The 16,053-nt window shown below is 34.1% G+C and overlaps 1 protein-coding gene across 3 annotated transcripts; it reads left to right on the top strand.

The window, feature by feature from the left end:
* The first annotated feature begins 1,401 nt into the window (after positions 1-1,401).
* Positions 1,402-15,071, top strand: LOC149787735 (uncharacterized). Of its 3 annotated transcripts, none has more exons than XM_089973940.1 (2): positions 1,402-1,535; positions 2,146-2,507. In XM_089973940.1, exons 1-2 carry the CDS (start codon positions 1,484-1,486, stop codon positions 2,394-2,396), a joined length of 303 nt encoding a protein of 100 aa, XP_089830066.1. In that variant the 5' UTR covers positions 1,402-1,483; the 3' UTR covers positions 2,397-2,507. The 3 variants fall into 3 exon arrangements, with proteins under 3 accessions (XP_089830066.1, XP_089830065.1, XP_089830064.1); XM_089973939.1 differs by lacking the exon at positions 2,146-2,507 and adding an exon at positions 14,701-15,071 and having other exon boundaries at positions 1,403-1,535; XM_089973938.1 differs by lacking the exons at positions 1,402-1,535; positions 2,146-2,507 and adding exons at positions 13,772-13,996; positions 14,701-15,071.
* Positions 15,072-16,053: the final 982 nt, after the last annotated feature.

The following is a 16,053-nucleotide window of genomic DNA, read 5'->3' as shown; positions in this document are numbered from 1 at the left end:
AGACCCTACTCACGAAATTCTTTACATGTATTTATTGCTGTCGATAACCTTTCAGTGGAAGCAGGGTGCTATTTCATCGCAAATTAACTGACATTCTGATGATTCTGTAATTACGAAAGTTTCCTTTACCACGACTCACATAAACATTGCGATATATCAAAGCAAAGATACAGTACGATTTTATGGAAAATCCTTCTATGTGTCGATTATTATGATAATATCATGACATATAATAATTCTTTTACTGCTCCGTGGCAGAAATAAAGACAAATGGCAGATGTCGGGTAAATTACAATTCGCACAAAATCTAAGCGTTTGGAAAAGGGCGAAACCTATACGCGAGGTTTAAACCAAAGATATATTAGCAACGGAAGGATCAAGATAACATAAATAGTACGAATTTTAATGGCATCATTGTTTCTTGAAATTCTAAAATGTGTCAAAAGGACAAAATATTATATCAGTTGTGCTAGTTTGTAAACAAATCGAAGATGCGAAACGACTTCGTATAGCATCTTCAATGCATTGAGTTATATCAAAGCAAAATTATAATAAGGTGTTAACGAAAATATTTTAATGTATTGATTGATGTGACTACATATCTCTAATAATTTATTTCAAGATTATGTGTTGCTGTTTTGTGGCACAAATTAAGAATTCCTGTAGATGTTTAATAGAGTTAAATTCACACACAAACTTCGCATTTGAGAAAAAGACATAACGTGCAGCATGCATGGTTTAAACAAGGATAAAGCAGAACTCGACAACAAAAATATCGTCAGTTAAATGGTTCAGCGTAACTTTAAGATAATATTACTATAATAATTACTAAATGATTAAGCTTTCTGACATTTGCAAATTCCGGAAACAGTCACAATCAAAATGTTGTCTCACTATCACAATTGGAAACAAAAATGCATAAGCAACGCAAACAGTTTTTTTCACTTCTTCATGAACCAAAGAAGTGTGCCTTACCACTATGTATGTCTCAAAATAGCAACAAAACACAAAATGACAACTAAATATAAACCAATTTAATTTCAGTTCAGTATTTTGCAATTACATTTTAACGTGCTGTAGAATGATATAATTGTATGACATGAATATTCTCGTCTGATTCTACTAACACGAAAGCACACCATATCCTAACAGATTGCAGCACTGATAACACTTACATCTATATTTAGTCATTGTTCCCGCTTAACATTTATATCTGATTTGTGCGGCATCAACTACGTATCCTTTTGTTGATTAATGTCAGTGACGTATACAAACGATGAAACCTCAAAATAGCCACAATACCTAACTAACAAATACCATACGGTTCCCTCACACTAACGGCTCATGATTGATTATTTTTACATTGCTTTACCAGGATGTGAATCTTGTATAAAAAGCATGATTTCCGTTTAAAAGAACCAGAACTACTAGAACCTGAACAAGAGCATATCCTACAGAGAAAATATCCAAGCATTCCTTAACTATGAAGACCATTGTTGGTTTGGCTCTTTGCATGCTGGTTGCAACAGTCGCAGGTAAGATCACATAATAAATTCATAATTAGTTCAAAACTTGTACCGATATATTCTTTGTCAGATAAAGATCTAATTGCCACAATAATACTTATATATTTCATTGCGTGCGAATAGAGATGCCCTAAACGTCTTTTAGTTAGTTCGTGTGTTGTGTTTTCTAAACATCCACTTCCAAAAATTTAACTCCTGTAAAGAAATTACATTTTTGTGTCATGCGAGAGGAATCGGTATAATTCCGAAAGGTGTACGGTCTGTTTCCACACCATTTTCAACATTACCTGCAAGGATCGGACGGATTGCACTTTCGTGTGTGTGTGTGTGTGTGTGTGTGTGTGTGTGTGTGTGTGTGTGAATCACAAATCCAGTTTGGAACATAACTGACGGATTTGTACTCATTATCTGCCCTTCTCCAACATCAAACTGGATTCACGGAGAGGCACTTTGGTTTTCCTTACCTAGTACTTATCCATGTCTAAAGCAAATTGAAATATTCACATTGACTGCTATATTGCTCTTTGTTCTGCATATAATGTCCTTTTTCCCTCTTGGGAATAATGTTTATTATTTTCTCTGTTATTTTCATACAAATATCTTTTTTATTACATTACAGCCCAGTTGTATGACAGAGGCATTGGAGGTATTGGTGGCCTCGGAGGTATCGGTGGACTCGGAGGCATTGGTGGTATCGGTGGCCTCGGAGGAATTGGAGGAATCGATGGCAGCTGGGGAGTTGGCGGTGGAATAGGAATTGGAAGTACATACTGTCCAAACACTTATTGCTTCAACGGTCAGTGTAGCCGATTTGATCGCTATGCCTACTATTTGGGTCGACGTTGCTACTGCAGTTGCACAGGATATTAACTTGTGAAGACGGTTACTGTACAGTTCTCTGACAATATTTAATGACTCATTTCATTGAAAATTATTTATCTTTTTATCACATTTGTTTAGTAAATAAATTTTAAAACTTGTCGTCCACAGATACAGTTATTTCTAAATGCATTAGTATTACCAAAGTTACAACGGGAAAGTTAGTCTTTCTGGCGAGTGTTGTACTTGAAACTGATGTAAGTCATGTGCACTTCCTGTAGTTACTTAGTAGTGTGTAGGGATGGAAAAACTATTGTCGGCTAGTAAATAAGTTAGCACCGAAGGCACTAAATATCTGGGTTCAAGGCAAGTAGACAATGTCATCAACTGCCTGGATGACAACCATTTGGAACTGCATCAAGCTGTTTAGTACAAAATTCTTCTAAGATTTATAATCTATTGCAAGGGCTTATGTTTACACTGCGAGTATCCCTTGGTGTCAAAATGACCTTTGGACTTGAAAAAAGCAGTCATAACTTTGACGCTGGGGTACATAAACAATCTTTGCTATAAACTGCCATTCAGGTCTCTGGTGAAGAGAATCGTATTTTTATGCCTTGTTTTGATCTGACGATACAACAATATCAACATTTTGTGTTTGACTTTCAATACTAACCAGGTGAAGGTAGCAATAAATTTGTGCATACAATTGTCCCTTGCACTGTAATCAAAAAATTGGTAATCGTAGTCTTAATGCTTGAAGATACAGTGAAGCAACTCTTGTGAAGTAGACTGTAACTAGCAAATTAAATTATCTCCCTTATATAGCAGACTGATTAACCCATTTCGACTGTTTAGTACACGAAAGAATCTTACAAAACAAAACACACACGTTAACTGCAATGCTTTGTTAAATCGAAACTTCATTAAGCTGCAATTTGTAACTGACAGCAGACCACGAATATACAAGTACTTATATCGCTAACTATACGGATGTAATAACATAGATGCAAAAATTAGGGAAAACTGTCAACAGTCAAAGAAAATGAACAATTGAATACATCGTTTGGGAATCCTATATTTTACCCTCCGTCCAATGTTAACGGACCATTCTGCTCTCATTCGTTAGGAAAGGATCACTGTCAGGCCCGTTTACGCTAAATTTAAGGTATGAGTAAGCCGAGTTCCATAATCCATTGTCGTCAATAAAATGACTGTATACGCATTTTTCTTTTTGTACATGACTGAGTCTATAACCACTCTCCGTAATACTAAATGGAACGTGAAAAGTTGCACCTGCACCATTCAGAATTCATTCCAAAGCATAAGAAATAGTATTCAGGTAAATAGAATTGCCTAAGTATGACAAATGGGTATCATCATACCGGAATATATTGCAATCACTTAATCTTATTCTTTGGTGTCCTGTGACGTAACCAACTATTGAATTACTAATGATGCTTTCGTTCAATTTATACCTTTCCTTACTTTGTCAACCAGATTTGGTGATCTTCGCTTTATGCCAATATAAACGTGGAAAAACCATGATATATGCCTTTTCTTTTAACGCTGGGTAATATAAGTCATGACATGTCGTCCTTGAGCTTGTTTGATTTCCTCATTGTGAAGACATTAAAGCTAAGATGAATCAAAAGGTAGTCAAGTGGTGAGCTGAGTAATAACAGTATGTCTATGTCTCCTAACATCGGCTCTGACACACATACATTCCTCTGTCTCTGCCACTAGATTATTGCTTCCCTCAAGTCCAGTAGAAGATTAACACCAAATATGTATAAGTAACTGGAATACGGATAAGAAGACAAGATATGCAATTGATCATTTGTCTGAGTATCTAGGTGGGATAGCAAACGTTCATCAATTCCAAGAGTGTGCCATGACCGAGTAAGCTTCTAGGTTAAGACCTGCTAAGCTAGGTCTGGGATCTTCTTGGGAGTTTGCTTGCACTTGGCTGAATTCTGTCACACTGTAAACGAGCAATAGCATCACCAATGAAATTGTACTAACCAGGAATATATCTGACCTTGATTCTTCTAAGATATGTAAGGGTAAGAAAGACTTAAATCGGACAAAGAGCATTTCTGATCTCGACTACGGAGTTTTATATAGACAGAACGAGAGAGAAAGAGACAACGAACTACATTTTGGTCAACATGGAAATGAAACCCTATCTTTTCAAGACATGCTCCCCAAATCAAAACCGATGCTAATACAGAGAATAATTTTAAGAAAGTAATATTCCCATAATCCTTTGAGTCAGTCAATCACGGAGCCAACCCAAGTGTCCTATGGCTCCTGAAATGAATTCAAAAACCTGTAATTGTACCCATATCACTGTCGTCAATGAAATCTAGACTATAGTTGGAGACCCTAAGACGATCGAGAGAAATATAATTCATTACAGTCCTGAAGAAATTGTTCCCATTTTTTAAGATCATATCTTACACCTTTCTTTACTCTGATCCGGTATTTAATCCTATACCATTAAGGAATGACCAGATTTGGAATCCTTTTCAAAAAAAATATTTGCCATTATTTTTGAATAAACGAAACTCACAATCCACATGGGGAAAGTGGTAAATGACGAAATGCTGATCTAATGCTAGATTTTGCAAGCAAACTCCCTGCATCTAACGTCTGAAGCATTTTCACGGCATCTTCTGGTGTAGAGTTCCCAACAGAGCCCATGTTCTTGTATATGTAATCACTGGGTGATTCATTTTTATTGGACAAAAATATTGCAAATCTCGGTTTATTATTGGCACTAAGCCCAATGGTGTGCGTCTCAAATTGGTAAGGTGGTTACTGGAAAGTACCCAACAACCCTTCCTGTCTCAGTTTGTTTTCCCCACCTTTTCCTTTGTAAATCTCTGGTGCTTATTTAGGACCTATTAAATTTGCAGAATCACGATGTGATAAAAACCGGTAATTACTTCATTTGCATCAGAACCTTGGGGTATTTGACAAAAGACTGGGGACATTTTCTATATCTGCTATATTTGCTTTTACCAAGGAATATAAATTTCCTTCACTACTCAAAATATTGTTTGCTTTCCTTAAAATTAAATACAGTGTAGTCACTTATATTCATAGCAGGGTTGCCCGAATTTGCATTTGCAATGCAATTTCCAAGATATATTCTTCTCATCCCAATAGATTTGACTTATTGTTATGTGGCCAAAAAATGAGTACCTCTTTAAAGAATTGACGACAGCAGGGAGACCTGACGTTTGGATGTTACGAGAGTCCGTGCAATTTCTACCAAAAGGCTAGACCAATGGATCCACATCAGTCAAGAGGAGGGTATCGTATGCTTCTAAGATTTCTTTCAGCGGTACTGCTCCTCGTGAAAAACCCACCCAGCTGCGATTGTCTTCTTTCATATAATTAAACAGCTCTTTTAACCTGCAGAAGTGATTCTCCAAATCCAAACTCATTTTCGCAAAGAATGGGGACTTTCATGTATAATTGGAAGTAATAGGCTTAGTTGAGGTCTGCACCATCACAAAGAGTCCTCTTTTAAAAATAAGGTTTTATTTCTTTCCCGCTTCAAGTAAAGCTATAGAGCAAGAAACTAGATGGTGGTGATTGGGGCGTTATGTGCATATATAAATCTACTAGGCTAGGAGAGTGGAGATGTTTTGGACAGAGGAATGGATTTTCATGTGAAAACGAGACATTACTGTGCATTTTCGTGCAAGGAAATTCCAAAAAGCTCCCCGTATAATTTGGCCCCGAGCTTTCTAATGGGTTACGGTAGGTCATGCTCATCTCTCTCTCTCTCTCTCTCTCTCTCTCTCGGTGAAAGTATTACCGAACTCGGATTACTTCTGCTTGAATGCACTTCACTTCACTTCAAAGTTTGACCTCGCAGCCCCAATTGCCAGATGTGATTGAAACGTAACAAGTTGGATGTAATCTGGACAAACAGCGTGTTCAGTGATGCTTAGAAAGGAAAACATCAAGATTTTAGTTCAGTTTTAAAAAGAAATTTGCAAGATATGAATTTAGATTTCCAAACACAATAGGTTCAAAACGAGTTTTGTACATTTCTTTCTCAAATGAACGTTTCGTTAAAAATGTTTAACTTCCAATATATTGCAAGATAAATATCCTTTAGCCTGAAATTGTGAGAATTAATGCAAGTCTGTTTGGGAAGAATGTAGGTTTAAATGATCATGGCTTGTAAGAAAATGAATAACTATATATGGATAAAAGTTTAATTATTTATTTTCATTTGTGTTTTCAAAATATAAATTGAAGATGTCCGATTTGCAAACCGTCAATTCTCCAATGATATGAAGAAAAACTTTATGCCCCATAAAAGTTATATAGCTCTAGATCGGCATAATGTTAATATTATTTATTTTAATTTTATATTGATATAAGGAAAGACTTTAAATTATGATAAGGGATAAATTTGATTCTGGGAAGTTTCTTTTGTTAACATAGAGCTTTAATAAGTAAAATAATTATAAAAAGGTGATTTTACATTACCCGTAAATTCACAAAAACATTGACATTCAACATTACTTGGTTCGATTTATTTAAGATATATTTGTTGCAGAAATATGACTGTCTCCAACAGGGTTGTATTTTTCGTAAAATTGATTCAATATTTTCGTCTTAAAAGTTTATATGATAATTTAATTATAAATTTGTTGCAGCATATTCCAATAAAAATACTAGATTTGCATAAGGGAATGAATTAGTACAAACGTGGTATGAAGAAGTTAATTTTTGCACATAAAAAATTTAAATTGTTATTAACATAGTCAAAACGAATACTAATAACTAGATGTAAAGGCCTCAAAGTACTGGATGAAAATATGAATCCAACATGAGAAAGATACAGATATTCCTTTATTTCCATTCGTCTAGTAGGTCATAATATCTCAAATATATTATAAGTGAAGTAAAAGTAATAGCTGAAGGTGATTGTATGAAATTAAATAATACGTAAAATGATTCACATGTGTATTAATGTTGAAGGAAACATAACGTAGTAAATAAAATGCTAACAATATATATATTGAATAATTTGGATACAAGTAGTGATGCACTTAGTAATGATTGTTGTTTCTATTGCATTGATAAAATGGACTTCATCTGATTTTCTATGCGTAGATTTCGTGCAATTTGCTGTTGTCAAAAAATTGCCAGATTTAAGTTCTCTCTAAACGAAATATGTTTCGAGTAATTTAACGTAATATTTACATTGGAATTAACTGTTATATTTTTTCAAATCTTCCAGACTATCTCCAATCACTATATTTTATGATATCTCCGGTCTACATCTTCTTCAAAACTAAGCTTCATGTGTTTTATTCCATTTTAATCTTTTTAATATGTATTTAACTGGAAGACTTTATAATTTAAACGTAACACTTTGTTGGACAATTTCAATTTGTTTCTACGTGTGAATGTTCATTTCTTAAGATGAGACATTTAACACAATACAATAATTAACGTCCTATTCATTTTTTATTGCGTCTATTGTGAAAACATCCCATTCGTCATCTAAACCTTGCATAAATTTAATTAGAAGTAGCCTAAAGAATGATTTATGATGTATGAGCCTTAAATGATTTGTTTGCATAGTAATTCTTCTGAACACTTAAATGCAAGTTGGTCAGATACACCATCAACATGCGTTTTGTTCTATTCAGCTAATATTTAAATAAAATCACCTGCCACAGTAGGGATATTACTCCTATAATTCATTTGGCATTATTTTACTTCATACAAATAACTACACGTTTCAAGAACTATATATGGGGCGCGGACATTTATCAAATCAATCAACTATCATCCATGTGACACTATTCACAAAATAGTTGGATACTTGTCAGATCTGTTACATCTTCTTGTTTGGCAATACTCAGCTATGTGTCCTCGTTCATCGCCCTTGTAGGATTTATAATCCTGGAACTCATTCATCGTGGCTCAGAATATAGGCGCACAAAACACACATTAACTTCATTATTATTAAATACTTACAAATAATGCTGTCCACATATAGTTTTTAATTCATTTCCTTAATAGGAAATTTGCAGCTCATATAACAAGTACTATCAATAGCATTTGTACCTATGAACATATTTACATAAACATACTAGACAATACTGATTCCATATTCTCCCGACGGAGTCATTGTATCAGAGTAAAGACAACTAAGTTCCACTTAAAATACTGTCCACAAATAAGACTACCATTGTCCAGTTTAATGGTGCTATCTTGAAATGTAATCCATAAACATGTGCGCCCTTGTTGACAACTGCTTATATTGTCTTATGTCCATTCACCGTTTCCACTTGTGAAAAGAAATTCAGCCATCTTTTTCACATCGTGTATATCTATAGAGACTGTAAACTCTTCCAAGTACAACTGTCCCTGATCCAGGAAAACTGTGTGAAGTGCCTACGCCCATAGCACGTGCACGATTCCCCTTCCTGGACGCATAGTGCCAGTATATACAATCGGAATTCAGTCCTCTAGCGGTAACTAGTATTATATAATATTTTCATTATGTTTTTCTATCAAGCTACAAGACGTATTTAAAATTTTCTAAGTATTGTTCATGGATTCGTGGATTAGAATATATGGTGTATACGCGCAAAGTCTTTCAATCATTACCATATAAAACATCTCAAATGTTCCTAATTTTGGAATTCTAAAATAGCATGAATTAAACAGATATGATTTTGCATACAGCAGATTATTTTGCTTTCGGGATATCATATTACGCATCGGACTCAGAATACAAGGTTGATATAATACATTTGCAGTTCACCATAATAATTTTCTACATACTGGATTAAGAAAAGTTTCCTCTGCTTAAAATAATTCTTTGTCTGTGGTTTGAAGGAGGCAGTGTCCCGTTTTTCATGATAAACTGGGATCACTGATACGTGTTTGTGATACGAAATAATGGGCACAAGAAAGAGATGTTAAACTTTTGTCACATTTGTATTTTAATAAACATTACATATTTTGTTACCGTTATATGCTGGCCAGACGAAAAAATGACACTCTGTTATATGATAGAGTTGGTTGAAATACATGTTTTGTCTCTGTCGCTGATTGATTTCGATACACGAACTTTGCAACAGCCATTACGTTCTGACCTTTGCAAGTTCCTTTCAAGTAAATAATCTTTCACTTTTCGGTATAAAGTTTCAAAAGTGTAAATAGCAATTCAGAATATTTCGATTAAATGGCAACTTTATTTATTGTACTTAAACCATTAGAATATTGATCAACGATTTTACAATATTATGAGATGGAAAGACGCCCAAGAGCCTGCAATGAATAATTACATCAACCTTCAAATCTTTTTATTTTTTTTGGAATATTATTACACGCTATGGGAAAGTCTGTATTTGAAAGCTGGGCTCAAACTCAAACTGTGTTTTTTCCGACATTGAAGACACTTAATATATATATTGCATAAGTCTTGCATTTATACATATGTTCTATAAACTCTACTATGAGTTTTAGTCTATACGATTGTGCACTGCACCATTGCCTTTCGTGCAGGAAAATACAATGATTTGCAATGAGTTGATGGTGGTTTTCGCGCAGCTTTGTAATCCATTTACTTTGGTAACAGAGACTTTGTACCTGCACTGTGTGCATTATGTTCCTCTGCAACCATACCGAGTGTGATAAGGAAATAAGAAATGCCAAATGAAATGGGCAAAACTAATACCAGGATAAACGCATTATCAAATCTATCTACTTTCTTAAAATGTCTCGATGAAACAGCAGAATAGATTACTCAATATGGAAGCTTCATATATATATATATATATATATATATATATATATATATATATATATATATATATATATATATATATATATATGTGTATATATATGTGTATATGTATGTTGTAAAGGTCTATAATCTCATGTGCACATTCACTACAATTTGTCCGTTTCTCTGTTTTTGTTCGTTTATATATATATATATATATATATATATATATATATATATATATATATATATATATATATATATATATATATATATATATATATATATATATATATATATATATATATATATATATATATATATGTATGTTGTAAAGGTCTATAATCTCATGTGTACATTCACTACAATTTGTGTGTTTCTCTGTGTGTGCGTTTCTTCCTCTACAACCACACTGGGTGTGATAAGGAAATAAGGAACGCCAGATCAAATGGGTAAAATTAAAACCAGGATAAAAGCACTTTCAATTCAACTTACTTTCCTTAAATGTCTCGATGAAACAGCAGACGAGATTAATTCAATGGAAGCTTCATATAAATTGTATAGGTCTATAAACTCATGCGTACCTTCACTACAATTTTGTAAGCAACAAATATTGAGATTTTGATGATGTATAATAACTAACCGGATCGATTTTATAAAATCTATATACATGAAACAGTCTGAATTATTGTAACACGTCATTCTAGCCAATGTTTCAGAGGTTGCAGATAATACAATTGTTTTACATATGTCTTAATTTTTCCTATATTACCCAAGAGAATAGTCACAACTTACAGTAAACCACGACCAATACATTTTATAACAGCTACAATGGAGATAAAATAAAAGCATATTGATAAAGAAAATGGAAAGGGTAATATAAGGTCAATGATGTCCTTAAAAAGAATCATATGGTAATAGGACAGAATAAAATATAATCCAGGTATAGAAGTACACTAACTCATTATCGTGTTTTTACAAACTTCAGTGCAATCAATAAATCATTTTCACTTTATCTCTTATGATGTCGCTTGTTTTAAATGATTTTCGATCTAAATAATGTCACAATTGGTTCTCACGGCAAGTTGTTCTTAGCTATCATGTAGTTACGTGGTGAGTTATATCCTCTTAAATCGTAAGCGGCCCTGGTCATATCAAAATCAAAAACTGAGTTGTCACGGATGTGGTTGTTCTGCTAACGCGCGAATTCGATAACTCAATGTTCATTCGGAACCACAGATTGAATGACAGCCTATTTCATTTATCTAAAACTAATTTTCATTTTACTTCATGCTGCAGCTTTCCAAATCATGATACGAATGAAATTATATATATATATATAGTTATACAAAACTTGCGAATCAAAGCATTTCTATAGTTATATAGTTACATTCTATTAAAAGACACTCATAACGCACACAAACACTTTATAAACACAATCTAACAAGAAAATTCTCCTAACAGATTTTTTCTGTTTTTTTTCCATCGACATTGTACATTTTATACGGACTAAAATATATTCATGTTCAGTGATTGTTTAAATTCTCTAAGAATCCAAAACGAAAGTATTTTTTAACGTAAAAAATTATACTATCATTCAATATTACTACTGTAGCAGGTTCCATGTGAACAAACAACCAGAGTAATGAAACATGCGTTTATACTCAAACTTCTTTCTGCAAAAAGTAAGCATTTGTCTCGAATCAAAGTGAGATTGGAAGACGATGTTCACGAAAATTTAAAAATATACTGACTGTCTTTCATGACCGTTAGTGTAACTAAGGTGTTGTTTCATTGGATATTATCAAATTGAATACCAAAGCTTGTAGGAGCGTCTATATCTTTGTGGTGAAGAACGCTACATTTCTCTCACCGCATAGGACAATGAAATGCAAATGAATCAAAGGATAAAGTTTATTCAACCATCGAAACTGCAAGTTTTGTCTAGACCTAAATTACAATAACGTTCGTTTATGCTTTGTATTATATCAGATTAGAAACGGAACTTATTCTTTATAATATAAAAAAGAACGTCTTAGTATGTGCTCTTACCAGTTCATTTCAAGTCCTGTAAAGATATGTTCACCGTTAAACAAGAAAATTTTTGTCCCAGGTTACATATACACTGAATAGAATCAACTTGAGATTATAAAACTCTGCTCACGAAATTTGTTTAATGTAGTTATTGCTGTCGGTTACCTTTTAGTGGACTCAGGGTGACATTTCATTGCAAATTAACTTACATTCCTACACCTCAAATAAACAATGTGATATATCAAAGCAAAGATAAAATACCAGTTTCGGGAAAATCGTAAAATGTGTCGATTATGATGACAATATAATGGCATATATTATTATTGTTCTACTACTCTGAGGCAGAAATTAAGACTACTGACACATGATACAGCAAGTTCGGTACACAAACACAGCAATGGAAAAAGGACCAAACGGACACGCGAGGTTTAAGACAAGGATATATTAGCAACGGATTATGTAAATATCGGCAGTTAAATGGATAAAAGTAAAATTAAGATAACATCGAAAGTATGAATTTTAATTATATTATTAAGTTTACATAATTTTAAAGTGTGTGAAAAGGACAAATTATCCTATCAGTATCATTATTTTGAAAACAATATGAATAAGCAAAACAATTTTCATAACTTCTTCCATGATTTTCGTTATATCAAAGCAAAGTTACAATACGGTGTTCACTAAACTATTGAAGTATATGTATTGACGTGACATTGTAGTGCTAATAACTTGTTGCAAGGTTATCTGTTACTGCTTCGTGGTACACGTGATTCCTCTAGATGTCGACTACACAAAAGGGCGTAACGTGGATGCAAGATTTAAACAAGGTTTAGGTGAGAAAGAGGCTTCGTAAATATTGTCAGATAAATGGATCAGCGTTACATTATCATAACATTACAAGGATGATTTTCAAATATATACCAAATTTCGAGCCTGATATTAAATGAGAAAGCCTCCTGACATTATCAAATTCAGGAAAAGTTCACAATAAAACACTTGTCAGAGTATCACTATTGGAAACCAAAACGGATAAGTAACGCAAACAATTTCTTTTCACTTCGCGAACCAAATAAGTGTGCCTGATTCCTATGTATATCTCAATATAGGAACGGAAAACAAAGTGGCATCTAAATTTAAACCAATTAATTACAGTTTAATTCCTGTTTAGTGGAAATGAAAATCACACATCAGATCCATGACTTGAACCAGTAAACTACGTTTAAAATTTACAAATTTGTCTGTTCTAAAATACTTTAAAGATCATTTCAAACAGTTTTAGTATGACCCTTGTATTGACGATGTGAATTTTAACTTGTTCACTTAATGTGTTCACATCATTACACGAACTAGTAATTTACTCGCAACAAGTGTCTACTGAATGACAAATTTAATAATATAATATTACGACATGAGTATTTCTATCGGATTCATGTAATAGATAAGCACAATATTTCCTTTACCTAGATAACAGGACGGATGACATTTACAGATATATATCATTAGTCATTGTTCCCGCCTAACTTACATCTGATTAGTGCGACATCAACTAGGTTTGCTTCTATTGATTAATGTCACTGACGTATACAAGCGATGGAACGACACAACAAACAGAGAGCCTGTAGTACACGGTCTCCTCAAAGTAAAGGAGCGTGATTGGTTATTTTTACATTACTTTATCAGGCAATGAGTCTTGTATAAAAAGCCTGATTTCAGGTTAAAAGAACCAGAACTACTTGAACCTGAACAAGAGCGTATCCTACAGGGAAAATATCCAAGCATTCCTCAACTATGAAGACCATTGTGGGTTTGGCTCTTTGCATACTGGTTGCAACAGTCGCAGGTAAGATTTCACTATACAAATCATCATTAGCTGAATAGATATTCTTTCACAGATTAGGATCTATCTATTTGCCTGATGGTAAGTATAGGTCTGCTTGCGTGCCTTCATATTTCCTAGTACTATTCTCTCTATATACACACATTTTACGGGATGTATGTGTGTATATTTGCAAGCATAGACTTATGACAAATGGTCCAACAGTAAAGCTGCCCTAAGCATCATTTGGTTTGTTCGTGTGTTGTTTTTTCTAAATATCCACTGCCAGACATTTAACTTCTGTAAATAAATTACAGTTCTGTGTTAGTCCTGTCTTGTTTATATGATCATCCGATATAGCTATGTACCCTTGCGAGAGGAATTGATATAATTCCTATAGCTGTACGGGCTGATTCCACACCTTTTTTAACATTACCTACAAGAATGTGACACATTACACTTCCTTGTGTTTGTGTGTGTGTGTGTGTGTGTGTGTGTGTGTGTGTCTTCGTGAATGGCATTTCCAGTTTGGAACAAAATTTCAGGGATTTTTTTACTTAGGTTGTTGCTTACCTAGTATTTATCCATGTCTAAAGCAAATTAAACTATTCATATTGATTGCTATATTGCTCTTTGTTCTGCATATAATGTTCGTTTCACATCTCGTGAACAATGTTTATTAATATCTCTGTTATTATCATGCAAATATTTTTCTTATTACATTACAGCCCAGCTGTATGACAGAGGCATTGGAGGTATCGGTGGCATCGGAGGCATTGGTGGTATTGGTGGCCTCGGTGGCATTGGTGGTATCGGTGGCATCGGAGGAATTGGAGGAATTGATGGCAGCTGGGGAGTTGGCGGTGGAATAGGAATTGGAAATACATTCTGTCCAAGCACTTATTGCTTCAACGGTCAGTGTAGCCGATTCGATCGCTATGCCTACTATTTGGGTCGACGTTGCTACTGCAGTTGCACAGGATATTAACTTGTGAAGACGGTTATTGTACAGTTCTCTGAAGATATTTAATGACTCACTTCATTCAAAATTATTCACGTTTTAATCACATTTGTTTGCTCAATAAATTTTAAAAGTTGATGTCTTCAGAGAGCGTTCTTTCTAAGTGCATTAGAATTACCAAAGTTACAACGGGAAAGTTAGTCTTTCTGGCGAGTGCTGTACTTGAAACTGATGTGAGGCATTTGCACTTCCTATAGTTATTTAGTAATATGCAAAGATGGAAAAACCAATGTCGGCTAGTAAAAACGTTAGGTACCGAAGGCACTAAATATCTGGGTATATGCAAGTAGACTATGTCATAAACTGCCTCGATGACAACCATTTTGAATGGCAACAAGCTGTTTTGTACACAATACTTCTACGATTTATAATCTATTGTAACGGGTTATCTTTACACTGCAAGAATCACTTGGTGTCAAAAATGATCTTTGGACTTGAAAAAAGCAGTCATAGCTTTGACACTGGGGTGCTTACGCAATCTTTGCTATCAACTGCCATTCAGGTCTCTGGTCAAGTGAATCGTATTATTATGCCTTGTTTTCATCTGACGATCCAACAGTATGAACATTTTGACCTCACGTTTGACTTTAGGTATTAACCAGGTGGAGGTAGAAATAAATATGTGCAGAAAATTATCCCTTCCACCGTAATCAAAAGATTGGTAATCGTAGTCTTAATACTTGAACATACAGTGAAGCAACTCTTGGAAGTAGACTGTAACTAGCACATTGAATGATCTACCTAACACTATAGCAGACTGATCAACCATTTCAACTGTTTAGTACACAAACGAATCTTACGAAACGAAACACACACGTTAACTGCTACGCTGTGTTAAATCCAAACTTCATTAAGCTGCAATCTGTAACTTACAGCAGACGGAAGTAAATGAACAATTGTTTGGGAATCATATATTTCACCCTCCGTCCGATGTTAGCGGAATATTCTGGACACGTTAGTTAGAAAAGGAACACTAGGAGCCCCGGTTACACTAAATTTAAGGTATGAATCAGCCGAGTTCAATAATCCATAGTCGTCATCCAGTATCACATCAATAAAA

This window comes from Sinohyriopsis cumingii, chromosome 11 (assembly GCF_028554795.1).
Source record: "Sinohyriopsis cumingii isolate HCF-2022 chromosome 11, ASM2855479v2, whole genome shotgun sequence".
Lineage (NCBI taxonomy): Eukaryota > Metazoa > Mollusca > Bivalvia > Unionida > Unionidae > Sinohyriopsis > Sinohyriopsis cumingii.
This window is presented reverse-complemented; position numbering and strand designations above follow the sequence as displayed.

What these genes read in the sequence shown, in the direction of transcription:
- LOC149787735 (XM_089973939.1), top strand. Translation starts at nt 1,484, where the DNA reads ATGAAGACCATTGTTGGTTTGGCTCTTTGCATGCTGGTTGCAACAGTC. An exon ending in GCTGGTTGCAACAGTCGCAG is followed by an intron (nt 1,536 to 14,700) that starts GTAAGATCACAT and finishes ATTACATTACAG; the next exon opens with CCCAGCTGTATGACAGAGGC.